The sequence below is a fragment of the Electrophorus electricus genome, chromosome 23, assembly GCF_041902795.1.
Source record: "Electrophorus electricus isolate QZ-2024a chromosome 23, ASM4190279v1, whole genome shotgun sequence".
NCBI lineage: Eukaryota > Metazoa > Chordata > Actinopteri > Gymnotiformes > Gymnotidae > Electrophorus > Electrophorus electricus.
In genome coordinates, this window is record NC_137519.1 from 1,854,252 (window position 1) to 1,870,874 (window position 16,623).

Genomic DNA, 16,623 nt, shown 5'->3' on the forward strand with positions numbered 1-16,623 from the left:
TGGTTTAAAACAATATATATTGCTCTGAAACTGTGTATAAACCAATTACAATGCAGTGAAACACTATTTCGTTGTCGTTAGAGATGTAAAAACAGTTGCATTACTTTCAATGCTCACATTACAAACATCTTAAAACAACTTGTTCTCCCCTGTATAAACTCTTTTCACTTCAAATATGTGTTTTCTTAGCAAAATGTAAGTTATTCACGTTGGTTTAAAACAATATATATTGCTCTGAAACGGTGTATAAACCAATTACAATGCAGTGAAACACTGTTTCGTTGTCGTTAGAGATGTAAAAAAGATGCATTACTTTCAATGCTCACATTACAAACAACTTGTTCTCCCCTGTATAAACTCTTTTCACTTGAAATCCGTGTTACAAATTGTTTTACATTTTGGTCAAAAACAGTTTGCCTTGCTCTGAACCAATGTAAAAGTCAAGTAGAATGATTTGAAACTCTTATTCATTGTGGGCAGAGGTGAAAGAGCAGAGTTTCAAATACCTGCAATGTGCTCATTGCAAACAGTTTGTATGCTTTTGGATAAACTCTTTTCACTTGAAACGTGTTTTCTTAGCCAAATGTAAGTTATTCACTTCGGTTTAAAACAATATATATTGTTCTGAAACGATGTATAAACCAATTACAATGCAGTGAAACACTGTTTCGTTGTCGTTAGAGATGTAAAAACAGTTGCATTACTTTCAATGCTCACATTACAAACAACTTGTTCTCCCCTGTATAAACTCTTTTCACTTCAAATATGTGTTTTCTTAGCGCATTGTAAGTTATTCACTTTGGTTAAAAACTATATATCTTGCTCTGAAACGGTGTATAAGCCTTTTGCATTGCAATGAAACACTGTTTCGTTGTGGTTGGAGGTGTAAAAACAGAGTTGCAATTACTTTCAGTTCACATTACAAACAATCCTACCAACTCCTCATACAGCCCCTATCTGTATTGTGATCCTAATAAAGTCTTCCACATTTGGTCCTCGTTTTCCTGCTAATATTACACAGCTAACATAAAAAATATTTTAAATGTTTAGTCATTTATCATGCTAAACAGTGTATGAAACTATGTGTAATTTCACTTGCTACTTAAAAATGATATCTTGACTCTCACGACACCCACTAAATACACTGAACAGGTTGAAGTTAGCTATAATCTACTCAGGTGATGTGCTAACACGTTTGGCATGCCCTTTGATGTAATGTCCAACTCAATTTGGAGCCAGTCCCACCTATTTGGAGCTGTACTGCCCATTTGGAGCTGACTCTGGTCTGTAGAGATACCCTTCTCTAACAGTTTCAAAAACAGGAAGCAGTGTCTCAGGAAGCTGAAGAGAAATACCTAGGGCTGAGAGAAGAGCTGCAAAAGACGTGGCGCATGAAGGCAACAGTGATTTCCTGTGGTAATCGGAGCACTAAGGGCTGTGACACGCAAAACTGGTAGAATGGCTACAGCAGATCCTAGGACCTACATCCGAGATCTCTGTTCAGAAGAGTGCAGTTATGGGAAAGGCTAGGATTCTACGCTAGACACTCAAGCTTCCAGGCATCTGGTAGGGGACCCAAGCTTGAAGAAAAAAAGGCAGCCTTTATGAAATAAATACATTAATTTGCCTAAAGGTAATATGAATTTAATACAGATTTATGAAGGAATGGTACAGTGAAATCTGTCTGAACTCCTGTTATGTGGTAGTGGAATCGGTAGTGGACTTGACTGTGAATCGCTAAAGCGAGGATAGCTTGACCACGGTACTTCCCGCTGGCCTCTTAGGATTTCATTCTCCGTGCAATCCAGAAACAACACTTTCATTGTATTGTGGCCTTCTTCCGTTGGGCTGTGATTGTATTTTCAGCGTTTCTGAAGTTGCATGCGTTTTTTTTGAATTTGAAGCGCATTTCCAAAATTTAAAACATGTGTTGTCATGTAGAGCAAGTGTTCTCTAAATGTATATAGCGCTCATTAATTTGCATCGCATTTGTGAATGTATCGCATATTTTGACATTTTGATTAACATGCTATGTGTATTTGCATCGTGCTGGGTAACGAAGCACTTTGGCTCTTCCCAGCCACCGTAACAACTAAATGTTGGATTGCGCATCTGAGTCTTTTATTACTGCAGCCAGTTGCGAAGGCTGGGGATAGTGGGTTGAAATGGTCAATCTAGCTGCTACTCCAAACTTTTCTTTCACAGTTTGATTAAACCGCTTTCATGCACTTGTCCGGAAGAGAATTGTTATAACAGCATACAACATGCGTACACTAGCAGAAGCAAACGTAAGTTCTTCTTGATTATATGCCCTCTCCATCTGTTACACTGGCTAGTAGCCATATTAACGTTACTACAGTCTTTTACTGTGCTTGAACTCTGGCATTCTAACCTAATGTAATGAACTACCTTTCTCAGAGTTCCAATTAAATCCGTTCACTCCGTGTTCTCAATATAATAGACTTTTCTTTTTTAGAGGTGCTGGTTAAATCAATTTCCCAGTGTCATAAAATATGACGTCGATCTATTTTTTAGGTACCAGGTCTCCTTGTTCTGTCCGTGTTCAAATGTGAGAGGACGTTTAATGTTCATTGTGGCCTGTAGTGGTCAGTGTTGTATTCCAGTATCCATTATGGCTTGTGGAGTCCAGTGTGTGCTGTAGGTGTCCTTTTAGCTTTCTGTATTATCTGTTTGTTAAATTGTCCATTTTGTCTTTATGCAGTCAGCAGTTTCCAGTGTATGGTGGTATATTGTCCATTCCATTGTTTTGTGCTGATGCATTGTCCAATGTGTACTCTGTATTTAGTTTTCTCCTTTCCCTCCAGCCCTCCTGATCACTAGCCAGATGTTCAACCTCTAATTCAGTGGCCTGGGCACATAGTGGATTTCTTCTTACTGCTTCTTTCAGATAGGCCCATAGCAATGTAAAGAGATTAGTAAAATTACATATGCAATTATAACCATATTGTAGTTGGGCACATGTGTCTGTTAAATTTATATTTAAATCTTTAAACTTATATCATCGTGGTAGATGACCTAGTTAATCCTTGTAAAACATTTGCTAAACCTAGCTAATCGTTGCTAATTGTGAGATCCCAAGATGGCGCCGGTGAGGTCGGCTGCAGTCACGACTGCTCCGTCCACACCTGGCACTTTTTTCGCTCTTTTCGCTATCTTTCTCGCCCTTTTCGCTCTTCCCGCTACCCCTGATTTCTCCGCAGCCCTTCTCTCTACACCACGACGCATATCTCGTACAGCAGAGATGCTCTTATTTCTCTTAATATACATAGCACTCACCTCAAGCCGTCTCTAACCCCGGACCCAAGATGGCCGACGGAGATCCTGAGGGAAAAGAAAGGACGTGACGCAAGGAAAAGACCTCGAGGAAAGCAAGCTGGCTTCAGGAACAATCTGAGGGCTCGGGCACACCGAGCTCCCTTACCCAGCATCCTGCTAGCCAATGTCCAGTCTCTGGACAACAAGCTCGACGACCTCCGGGCCAAGATAAAGTTCCAGAGGGACATTCGGTAGTGCAATCTCCTCTGCTTCACCGAGTCGTGGCTGAACCCAGCGGTACCAAACCATGCCATCCAGCCGGCCGAGTTCTTCTCGGTTTACCGTATGGACAGGATGGCAGATTCGGGAAAGTCGAGAGGCAGTGGAGTGTGTGAGAAAGTAAACAACAGCTGGTGCAACAATGCCAATGTTGTTACTCTCGCCCGCTTCTGCTCACCCAACCTGGAGCTGCTCGCCCTCAAGTTTCATCCTTTCTACCTTCCCCGGGAGTTCACTTCAGTCATCATCAACACCGTGTACATCCCACCTCAGGCCAACATGGACACTGCACTGTATGGAACTTCATGAGGCTCTCACACAGTTTCAGGCACAGCACCGGGACGCTGCACTTATCGTGGTTGGGGATTTCAACAGCGCTAACCTCAGTCGTGCAGTGCCCACCCTTTACCAGCACGTCATCTTCCCCACCAGGGGAAATAGGACACTTGACCACTGCTACACCCCATACAAGGACAGCTACAAGGCACTAGCTGATCAACCGTTTGGTAAGTCGGACCACGCCGCCATCTTCCTCCTACCAAAATATAAACAAAGGCTGAAATGGGAAGCTCCAGTTCAGAGGGAGGTCACGTGCTGGACAGACCAATCGGGGGCCGCTCTGCAGGATGCTCTGGATGACGCAGACTGGGACATGTTCCGGCGCAGCACTGATGATGTCTGCGAATTTACGGAGGCAGTAGTAGGGTTCATTGGGAAACTGGTGGATGACACGATTCCAAGAATCACCATCAAGAAGTTTCCCAACCAGAAGCCCTGGGTGGACAAAACCATCCGCAAGGCTCTGAACTCTCGCACTGCTGCCTACAACACGAGGATCATCAGCGGGAATATGGACGAGTACAAGTCTGCATCATACGGAGTGCTCAGGTGGTGAGGGAGGCGAAGCGGTGCTACGGGAGGAAACTAGAGACACAGTTCCAGTAGAGTGGCTCTAGATCCCTGTGGCCACCCTCCGGACTGATGAGTGCAGATGAGTCTCTGACGAACGAGCTGAATACATTCTTCGCTCACTTCGAGGCTACATCTAGCAGTGCTAATGCTAGCAGCGCCAATGCTAACAGTGCTAGTGCAAATGGTAATGGTACTATCGGCGCAGCCAACGGTGCATGCGCAGAGCCCACCATAGAACAGCACCCTCTCATCATCACGGAGAGTGACGTGAGGAGAGTGTTTAAAAGGGTGAATACCAGGAAGGCGGTGGGACCAGACGGTATCTGTGGGAAAGTCCTCAAATTCTGCGCAGATCAGCTAGCCCCAGTATTCACTGACATCTTCAATCTCTCCCTGATGCTCGGTATCGTCCCGTCCACCTTCAAGTGATCCACGATCGTCCCCATCCCGAAGAAACCTCGACCCTCCGGCCTCAATGACTACCGCCCTGTTGCCCTCACATCAGTCGTGATGAAGTGCTTTGAAAAGCTAGTCAGAGACTTCATCACATCTTCACTGCCAGCCTCCATGGACCCACTGCAGTTTGCATACCGCCACAACCGCTCCACTGATGATGCAATTGCACATCTGCTCCACACCACACTGACCCACCTGGACAAAGGGAGGGGTAATTATGTTAAAATGCTGTTTGTCGACTACAGTTCAGCATTTAACACTATCATCCCCTCCCTACTCACTACCAAGTTGGAGAATCTAGGACTGCATACATCCCTGTGTGACTGGATCTCCAACTTCCTAACAGACAGACCACAATCAGTACGGGTGGGCAACCGTGCCTCATCCTCAGCACTGGAGCTCCTCAGGGTTGTGTCCTAACCCCCCTGCTCTACTCACTGTACACCTATGACTGCACAGCCACTTCCAGCTCCACCATCATTGTCAAGTTTGCTGACGACACCGTTGTCATGGGCCTGATCTCGGACAACGATGAGAGGGCCTAACTGGAGGAGATTAAACACCTGGAAAACTGGTGCCAGGAAAATAATCTCCTCCTAAACATCAGTAAGACAAAGGAGCTGATTGTGGATTGCAGCAAGAAGCAGGAGCGGCACTACCAACCTGTGAGGATCAGTGGAACCACTGTGAAGAGAGTAGATAGTTTCAGGTACCTTGGTGTTCACATCTCGCAGGACCTGTCCTGGTCCCGCCATACCATCTCCCTGGCAAAGAAGACATCAGTGTCTTTACCACCTCAGACGCTTAAGAGACTTCAGACTGCCCTCCAAGGTACCGCGTGAAGTTCTACACCTGCACTATCAAGAGCATCCTCACGGGGAACATCACAGTCTGGTTTGGGAATAGCACGAAGCAGGACAGACAAGCACTCCAAAGGGTAGTGCGTTCAGCAGAGCGCATCACTCACATGGAACTTCCTGACCTGCAGACCATCTACTACAAGCGGTGCCAGACCAAGGCCAGGAGGATTGTGAAGGACCCCACCCATCCAAACAACAGGCTCTTCTCTCTGTTGAGGTCAGGGAAGTGCTTTTGCTCCCTGAAGACCAAGACAGAGAGACTGAAGATGAGCTTCTTCCCACAGGCCATTCAGGCCCTGAATCAGGGAAACTGATAAACTGTGGGGACCACCACCACCATGTAACATAACTGTAAATATGTTCAATTACCACCATTTAACATAAAAACTGTAAATATGTAATTTACAAGATGGAACTGTACATTCTGTGCATTGTGTATATTCATATATACATAACCATATACATTGTACATTGTGTACATAAACATAATATACATATATTGTACATACATTGTTAATATATTTTTGTACATATATAGAATATCTTTATTTCTCTATGCACCCCTGTTTTCTTTTTCCTCAGTTTGGACAGAGCACTCTCAACCATTTCACTGCGAGTTATACTGTGTATGACTATGTATGTGACAAATAAACCAAACTTGAAACTTGAACTTGAAAATTTGCTATTGCTACAAATACATTGAAATGGTGTAGCTAGTGACCATCTAATAGTAGTGCTTTTCCCACAGCAAACTGCTTCAACCCCTTGACAAAACCCATGTTGCCCACATCCAAATCCACCACTGAGTGTAGCATGCACTACATTTAAGACAGCTTTAATTGCACAGTGTAAATCAGGCTTAAGATGATGTCGACCCATGCTTAAAAATTAGCTAATTTATCAGTACAGAAAGTGGTGCTGGTTATCTGGTAGATACTCAATTGCTGAGATTAAAATTATTTTAATCTTATTTTCTGTTTCACCTTAAGGTGCAGCAATTACATTAGCTACATTTCCATCCAAGGGATATTTTATGGAAATTGCTTTAAAGTTTTAGCTTGCTAGTTTATTTATATCTGAACTAGCTATAAAACCATAGTTTGGATTTCAAATATACCTTAACTGATTGAATAATTGGAAAGTTGTGTAAACATGTGTAACGCGTGGTGGCCCGAGTGCCGCAGGGCGAGGGGCAGGACGCACAAACTCCAGCGACTGGGATGTACATTTATTTACATATAAACATAAAACACTAACAGCACTCACAAGAATTACACACGATTAATACGAACATGAAACGGTTAACATTTAAACAAGGACAATAAAAACAAATGCTTTTAACAATGATAAAGGGAACATTACATCAAGACATTTACGACATTACATCCACATTTATGATGTTACATCCACATGCTAGTCAAAAATGACTAATGATACTGCACACCCTGACATGGCTTTAAATACACAGACGAAACGAGGTGCAAGTGTGTGCAGGAGTGGCCACAAACGAAGGTCCTCCTACTGCACGTAGCTGGCCAAACCACGTGCCTCGCGGGAGGCAAACGTTCCGTGACAACATTATTGGTACTGACAAACATTTTGTATCTAGATACCTTTCAGTGCTAATGGTTAGTGGTAGCTGTGTATTTAATTCAAGTACTTAAAGTTAACCTTCTATGGTATACATTTTGTTATTTTGGGGAAAAAAAATTCAACCTATTTTTTTAGGGTCCTTGATAATCATAAAATTGGTCACCCCTGTGGGATGGGGTCAGTAATGAAAGGCACATGGCATTAAACATGGCATAAAGTATAGGATGTGGGTGAGTAATTACATTGCATTATTTAAAAGGGTAAGGGGTATTAAGAACATGCATAGGCTTGTCGCGTATATTACTGCAGTTTTACAAAGAGACTTGGAGGAGACCGCACAGAGAGCAAAGAAGGGAGGGGGAGGTGAAAGAGGTGACGAAAAAGGCTGCCCTTTCAGCACGAAGTAAAAAAAAAAACAACTCCTTAAATGGAGTGAAAAATACAAAGAATGATTGTGACAGGAGACAATTGCGGTCTTCCCTATAAATGTATGTTTGTTTGTCGGCAAAGGCAGAGCCACTTCCTGATTTAGGTGCACCCAGCGTGGTGTAGTGGCTCTCCAGAGATCTCTGTAATAAAGGTGCAATTAATTGTGTACCCGAGTGCTTTGAGGATTGTGTTTCTTCTCCACACATACACGAACACCTGGAGTAGGGTTGAAACTCCACACCCCCCAACCAGATATTGGTTTGTTGCCTCAGGGCAACAATGTGCTACAAATATACTAAACTCCTGGGGAGTTCTATTGTTTACAAATAAGGGAATATGGTGAAAACAAGTAATATATTAATTAGAATTTGTTTTATTATAATAAATATCAACTAGAAAATGGTTCAGCTACCAATAAAAAAAAATGCCATCAAAGCATCAAATTGTTTCATATCATCTTTATTGACTATATTGAGAAAGAATGAATGTATTTTTATCAAGGCATGCTGTGTCTATTAGTGGGTTTGTGTTTTATCTTTCATTGTTTGTTTGATTCACTGTTTGGAACCTTAAAAAGCAGTTACTCATGATTGTGAAACAGAGATGGGCATCACATTTCTGGCACTTGGCTTTTGGTATGCCTTTGAATTCTGGTACCTTGCATCCCGCTTCTTCTCAGACATAACTATCCAGTGTGCCATGGCATCCAGTCACACATCTTTGCCAGCAATTTTGAAACTGGGATAACCTCTTTTGCCCTCAAGACCTTTTTGCAGTTTTGCAAAGTCCTTCAGCAATATAAGATTTAAATGTGTAGAGCCTCATTTGTTCCTCCTTTTTTATACCAATGGCACTACAGTCTCTTCTGTATATGATCCTGGCAGTCACAGATATTGTATTCAGGAAGTGCAAGGACTTTTGCTTGCCATCCAACCTCTCAGCCTCAGTGACTGGGTGTAGTTACTAAGCAGGGTCGCAGAGAGGTTGTCATACAACTTCCCTACATGTAGGTTGGTTTCTCCAACAATGTCAGTTTTTTCTTGAGAAGATCCTTGTTCAGTTTTTTTAGCTGTCCATCACTCGTTATGTTGCTGCCTGGTAATATGTTACTATGAATAGTACCAGTACAGTGAATTCCTTGTTGAATCAGTCTGAGCACAAGAGGGACACTCCTGAACATGTTTTCAAAGAAGGTCTTATAGTTCTTGTGCTTGGCTATAGGTTTAGCCAGGCACAGGACAACATTGCCATTGGCTCCCATATCTGGTATTTCAAGGGGTTGTACAATTCTCCTTATGTATATATCAAAGTTGTGTGGGACACCATTAGAACCAGCAAAGAGAAGTACCTTGTATCCCCATTTCCTTGGTTTTGCTGGCAGGTATTGCTTTAGCCTTTCTTCCCTGAATCATCTTCAGTTTTGAGGTAAGATGAGTAATTAGTGGCTCTTGTGGAAGCTGTAAAAGTTCATTTTTAACAAGCAGTTGGATGTGTTGGATGCATCAGACATATTCTGATTGACTCTTTAAGATGTGCGGCATGGTTCCATGGAAATGGCCTTAAGCAGGGTGGTAGCATCCTTAAACTAGTACATTTACAGCTGTCAGTACTTTTAAACAAGTGTACATAATTTTTACTAATATCAAAAGTTGTAGGTTGGCATAGTTGGCCATGGGTGCACTGATCCACGGCGCCTATTCCACATAAATTACCCCATCCGGTCGACTTTCCAATGAAGCAACCTCATGACATAGTCATCACAAGACTTTTTCCTCTCTAAACATTCTGTCAATATTTAGACTGCTGTTAAATATTAACTGAAACAAAGGTCAGATAGCCTCATTCCATTTTTTCTGTCTTTTATTTTCAGACCCATAATCAGAGGCATGTTGTCCGTCAGAAGTTTTAATATCTACACAAGAAGTATTGCTTCTCTATGGAGACGATCAAGTCACTGTGCTGGTCAAACACTTGACATTAGTGGAATTTATCCTCCTATAGTCACTCCTTTTACACAGAAGGGAGAGGTAGATTATCAAAGCCTATATAAAAATCTGCAGAAGTATAACAACATACCTTTTAAAGGTGAGTATAATGGTCATATAATTAAAAATAAATCTTTATCTGATATGCTTATTTTGGAATACTTATGTAGACATAACTAAAATTCTTTGTAAAACAGACAGAGGTTAAAAATGTGAATGTGATCCTGTGTGTAAAATTAAAAGAATTAGAAAGTCCCAATATAATGTGATAATTTGAGTTAATATCATTTGTGCTATACTTGCCTTCATATTTAGCACCAATCTAAGTGTTTTAATATATCAACTCTTTTTTTTTCATATTTTAGAATAATGAGTAAAGAACATATATGGAATTAAATAGTGCCAAAAAAAAAAAAAAAGATAATGTTATATTGTAATTTTATCATGGTGACCACTGATGACAACTTTTCACACTTTTGGCTTTTTCTTAACCCGCTTCATATGGTAGCCACATGGGATGGTTTTGGTACTAAAGAGGTAGCCACATATGCTAAGCAAGTGTTGGCTAGGGTTGACTAAAGTCTGAAGTTTAACTCTTGAGGGGGTTGTTCTTTTTGAACTGTTTATTTTGTCTTGAAAAAAGAATTATGCATAAACCTTGGAATTAAACTTTCTTTAAGAATGTGAAAAACCTGCATTAAATCAGGGGTGTCCAAATATTTGACTGTACATTCCAGATATTCACAATTTCAGAACTTTGTACATTTTGAGGTAAATATACTTGTTACTTTTATGTGAAAAATAACTATCTGCCTCTATTCTGTGTGGGTTTATTTCATATTTCATTTCACTGACAGGTCTTGTGGTTCAGGGCTCTAATGGGGAGTACCCATATCTGTCAACAGAAGAGCGGATCGAGGTTGTGAGAAGAGTTAAACAGGCACTGCCTAAAGCCAAGTTGCTGATGGCAGGATCTGGCTGTGAATGTGAGCTGTATATCTTTTATATTTTTTGTGCTGCTTCCACTTGGGCATCATTAGAAGGCAAATTGAAATCCACCCTAAAATGGAAGGAACAAAGGAATAAAATCACATTTGACAGTCAGACATTGATGAGGCTCCTAAACAGACATGCTCAAAAGCTGACTATACACAAAAAGGGATAAATGAAAAATATTTTCAGTACCAGTCAAACACTTGGACACGCCTACTCTGTTTCTTTAACTATTTTCCACAGGAAAAAAACAGGGAAGGCATCAAACCAATGGAATAACACATATTAGTATGCTGTGATTAAATATTGACTTTTAGATTCTTTGAAGTAACTATACTTTGATGAAGGCTTTGCATGCTTTTGGTGTTCTCTTAACTAGCTTCATGGGGCATCATTGTGTGTGTGTGCGCGCGCGTGTGTGTGTGTGTGTCTGTGTGTGTGTGTGTGTGTGTGTGTGTGTGTGTTGAAAATGAATTCATATATAGGTGAAAACCTTTCCCAAATTATAATTTTCTTAGAAACAAATTTAAGCACAATCCACTAGATTAAAATGCCTTTATTACAATTAAAACATGCATTCAATCAGGTGTGTCCAAACTTTTGACTGCTATTGTATGTGGTGCCATTCAGGGAATAATTTACATTAATTCTGTATATATATATATGGGTTTATTTAGACACCACTCTGCTGAATGGTGCATCCATGAATACGTGCAAGAATGGAGTGTCTCAGACAAATGGGGGACATGGAAGCAGAGTTGTTTTCATGGCAGGATAAGATCCTCTATAGATTATATTATATTATTTATTTATTTGCAGTTTTTAGAATTGCATTTTTTTAGATTGAGATTTTTACTGACATTGTCATTTGAGCTACTCCTCTAGATTCATAGCCCCAAGTGCTCCTGACACCAGTGGGACAACCTTGGTATTAATTTTCCCCATTCTCTCTATTTCCATTGTTATTCCTGAATATTTCTTTGACTTTTCATATTACTTTTTTTTGGATTTTTTATCAGCTGTTTTCTGCATCTTGTTACTAGTACAAGGTCTGTTGGTCTGCCGTTACTTGCATTACTATATCTTAGCCTTGATGTTCTCTCTGTGGCTCCTCCCATTTGGACTTGGGGGGTGTCAATATGTTCCTTATACTTGGTTGCATGTGTGTACAATTCTCTACAAGTTAGCCTAGCATTCTAGCTTTAGTTTAAATATATTTTAGTCATTTACCAGAAAACTGTAAAAAAAACAAAACAAACAAAAAAAACCCCAGCATTTTTTATTTAAAAAATGACAGTTAAACAACAGAATAAATGTTTAATAATTCATATTTTATTAATGAGTGTAAAACAATTATATAATTATTAAAGTAATTAACAAATAATTAGTTAATAGATAAATTGCAAAAAAAAAAGGTTAAGTTAAAAGAAATGTTACACTTTGTTGACCACCTGGAGACCAGTCCGTAACAAACAATTGAAGGAGGCAACGAGTAGTGTTTGTAGTCAAAAATTGACTCTATTTCCACACAATGCTACATTGCACTACTAAAATGAACTTAGCAGTCCCCATCAGCAATAATGTCCAAACTGAAAAAAAAGAAATCAAAGACTGCAGACTGAAGAGCTTTTTAAAGAGACCCAAAACTCCTGACCTCCACTGTGTCAGCAACCAATGAGGTTCATTCCGCCTAATCATTTCACGTACAACAATCAAAGCAAAAATAAGCCAGATGGCCCATAGAGTTGTCTCACCCCTGCCCCCACAAAAACAACCAAACAAATACCACAAAAAAACAAACCTTCAAACACCAACAAAAAAACCCCCATAAAAGTAGAAAGTTCAGCATTTTAAGATGTCAAAACTCTGGCCCTGGGAAGACTAAAGACAGGAGAACATGACAAAAACAAACAATCATAAAACACAAGCACCCCTGACATGTCCGCAATCAAGTTATCCACATATATGGTGCACATCAAAAGCATAAAGCTGTAAGAAATGGCATTAAATGTTAAGGTTCTGCAAAGAATGAAGAAATGTCAGAGGATTGTCACCATGATAATAGACCATCAATGGAACCAAAACTCCCCCAACATAAATATCAAAATGGTGCAAAGCCCAATCAAAGCCCAGCCAAATCACTGAATAGTTAAACTAAAATTAATTGACATCCACCTAAATTTTAAATGGCTGATCAAACCATGGAGCCATCAATGAGGAGCTGAAATAAGAGGAACTTTAACAGCCTCAAAAGGAGAATGTCCGAGGTAACTCATCAGTTTCTTCTTGGTGGTTGGTGGTGTGTACTGGACTTTAGCCTGCAGAAGATGCACTTGGCCTTGACCTGCCTACTTTACTCAGGTAGGTCACTGTTGCCCTGGCAAACTCAGCTTTTGCCAAATTAATGGCAAGATGTGCTTCAAACAATTAAATAAGGAACAGGTGTCCTGTAAAATTGCTCCCATGTATCACTAAATATTACCACATTATCTAAATACACCACACAGACTTTCAATCCACCATCTGATTCATAAACTACTGAAATGTGGCCAGTGCATTATGTAAACCAGAACTCATAACCTTTAAGAATATAACCCATCTGCCATAATAAAAGCAAAGACATTGTGTGTGCACTCAGATAATGTACAGATTCAGTACAGAATCAAAAGGTGTAACGCTGAGTGGTAAGGAGGCAGATGCATGTGCGGAGAAGAACAAGATTTATTAGGGGCAAATGCAGAGTCAGCATCAACAGTCCAGGATCAATTTACCAATATGTAAAGTATGGGAACACATGATAAACTAAATAAAAACAAAGTGCACAATATTATACAAGGGCTAAGATGTAACACATGGAAGTAAGGATAAACAAGTGGCTAGAATTATAAACATGACATAGCCATGGAAACAAGCTTATTCACAAAACAACATACATGGAGAGTATCCAAAAAAATTAAGCAGGGAATTCCAGGATCAGAGTAATCAATTATGCCTGCCAATCTGGAGAAAGATGCGCCAAATGCATTGTCAACACTGCTACATCAGACCCTTTTATCAGGTATTTGTCTAACACATAGGATGGATGAGAAATTCCCATCAGTTAGTAACAGCGATTTTACAAAGGTTGCACAACCCTTCTTTCTTCTTTCCACTCATAACAAGTATATGTGACAGAGTTGTGTATGCCCTCTTATATCCAGAGAGGCAATTTTTGTTAGACTTGCACTGCAGTACTTCATAAGGACCAGTGAACTGCAGTGCACTGTGAGAACACCTCTGGAAACTGCACCATGCACTGATCAGGCATACTCTTGAGGGAAGTGGGCATTACCAATCGAGGAAGTGACCAAACACTGGTTTCCTAAAATCACTGAAACGCCATCCACAGGGAATGCAGATCAAACCCCTAACACTACCTCACCTTGAATGATCTCTGGAATAAAGAACAACCCTTTGCAGCGGCACCAAAAAACTAGCCAAACTAATGCCACGATTCTGAATAATCTCACATGTTTCAGATTACGATGAAAACAGATTCCAAAATAAATTATTCAGATGTCCCATTATCATGCTGATTTTTTTTTTTTACTGGAATTCTGTCCCCATCTCCTCTCAGTATACAAAACCAACAGATACAAAGGACAAAAGAATAAGACCCACTGGAAAAGCAAAGATGAGTGAAAAACAGAACAGGTTATTGTGGTTTCATTGTTGGCTGTTTTGACATAATTAGCAAAAACTTATGAATGCAAATGTGCTTTCCACTTGCTGCTGCTGTTTTTTTTTTTTGATTGATTTTTTTTTGTTATTACTAGTTGCAACAGTGAGCCTGTTAGAAAGATATTTTGTTCATTTCAGCTTTGGCCATTCAAGATGAACTGAACAAAGTTATCTTTTTACCTGTGGTTTAATATTTTTCATTAAAATGGCATGTATTAATGATTTAATCAAAGTCTTAAATGAACTCTCTTGTTAAAGCTACCAAAGCGACAATCCAAATGAGTGAAAATATGGCCAGTGCTGGTGCTGATTGCCTGCTGGTAGTGACACCATGTTTTTATCATGGTAGGATGGATGGCAGTGCTCTCATTCACCACTATATCCAGGTAAGTTATGTATAATGATGGGGTTCTTTACATGGTTAATGTGACATTCCCCTTGCTTTTTCAGAAATATTGCATAATTTGCTGGTTGAGATGATAAAGCTGATTTTTATTGATAAAGTAAACCATTGTAGAGAAAATTACCAAACCAGAATTTAAAAAGAAGATTTGGAGACATCTGGGGCTTTGACATAACATCCAGGGCTAGTCAGGAGGTCCAAAGAGAATTGTTTTCCAATTTTGACTTTTACAAGTTTTAAACATTTGAAAATCACAATTTAAGACCTTTAAACATAGACCCAAGTCTTAACAAAAATATTTACTTAATAATTAGAATCAGTTTGATTTGCCAGTATTTGTCAGGTACAGGAATTTTCTTTGTTATGAATAAAATGAATGAAAACTTCTTTGCGGAGTGTAGCAATTGACAGGACATGGGTGCACTGACATTTCTTCCAAAACATAATTTACATATGTATATAATAACTCATGAATCACAAGGACAGAAAAACAGGTGCACAGAAAACACGTTCCAAAAATTGATGACAAGGAACAGGCAAAAGTCAAACACCAAAAGAGTTGAACAAACCAGAAATTCATGAACAATTAACCGCAAAAACAGACACTTATGGCATTTAGCTGACTCTTTTATCCAGAGCGACTTACAGTTATGAAAGAGTACAATTTGAGCAATTGAGGGTTAAGGGGCAACTCGGCGGTGGTGGGACTTGAATCAGTAACTTTCAAATTACAAGTCAAGTACCTTAACCACTGAGGAAATAATACTTCACAATGAGAGTGTGGATGAGAAGTGAACATTTACGGAAGTTCTAGATGAGGGCAGATGTGGTTGGTAAACTGGGGATGGTGTTCTGGGTGAGTCTGGTCGGTCTGTCAGAGAGGATTGGCCGGATGATCTAGAGCAGTGTGGAGATGTGACAGTAAGTTTAGGTATAGATTTCTGTGTTCAAAAATAATTAAAAATTGTATACCAAAATGAGAGTGTATATTTTGGGATGGTTTCTTTTATATTAAGGTGGTCATTCAATTAAACTACAAACCATAGGTACTACAATTAGGAATTTAACACATTCCCAGTTGATTGTTGCCATAGAACAACAGCACAGTCATCAACAGAACATTTATGTTGAAGGACATTTCAGCAGTGAAAAGTATCATCATAGTGTAAACAATCTCCATAATCAACTTAACAATTTGGCCTTATATGAATGCCAACATGCCATGACTTTGTGGGCTAGTTAGTGGAAAACTTGACTAGTGATGCCCCAGCCAAGCGATATTATATAAATTATGTTTTAAGTGGGCTTTTAAAGTTAACTTTTATCACAGAGGATGCCAAGATTCTATGCAAGAGTCCAAGGAACAGTAGAAAATGTACCTTTTAACAGAACCTCATTCTTAGAACAGTTAAGTTTAAGAAACTTCATTTCATTGAGACAACATGTAAGAACAGCTATGGAATGAGACAGACTAGATTTTATGGAAATATAAATTTGGGTATCATTTGCATAGTAAAAATCCAAACCAAATTTACTGATATGCTCAAGTGAGAATAAATACAGAATGGAATTGGTCCAAGGAAAGACCCTTGAGGAATGCCCTGTCACACAAGTGTAGAGGAAGATTTCATACCCTTAATAAAAAAAAATAACATCCAGAAAGATAAGATCTGAAACAATAAAGCACAGTGCCAGATAGTCCAAGAAGTATTTCCAT

The 16,623-nt window shown here is 39.7% G+C and overlaps 1 protein-coding gene across 5 annotated transcripts in view; it reads left to right on the forward strand.

The window, feature by feature from the left end:
• The window catches only part of LOC118240420 (4-hydroxy-2-oxoglutarate aldolase, mitochondrial-like), a 35,285-nt gene that overhangs the window by 5,405 nt on the left and 13,257 nt on the right, over positions 1-16,623 (forward strand). The window contains exons 1-4 of one of the 5 annotated variants that reach the window (XM_081706068.1): positions 1,330-1,566; positions 9,676-9,890; positions 10,648-10,776; positions 14,762-14,889. In XM_081706068.1, the coding sequence (XP_081562194.1) occupies positions 9,692-9,890; positions 10,648-10,776; positions 14,762-14,889 (456 nt within the window). In that variant the 5' untranslated portion in view covers positions 1,330-1,566; positions 9,676-9,691. Of the gene's footprint in view, positions 1-1,329; positions 1,634-2,022; positions 2,289-9,675; positions 9,891-10,647; positions 10,777-14,761; positions 14,890-16,623 lie in introns of those variants that run through there. The other 4 variants (XM_081706066.1, XM_035520742.2, XM_081706067.1 and 1 more) reach the window with 4 other exon arrangements.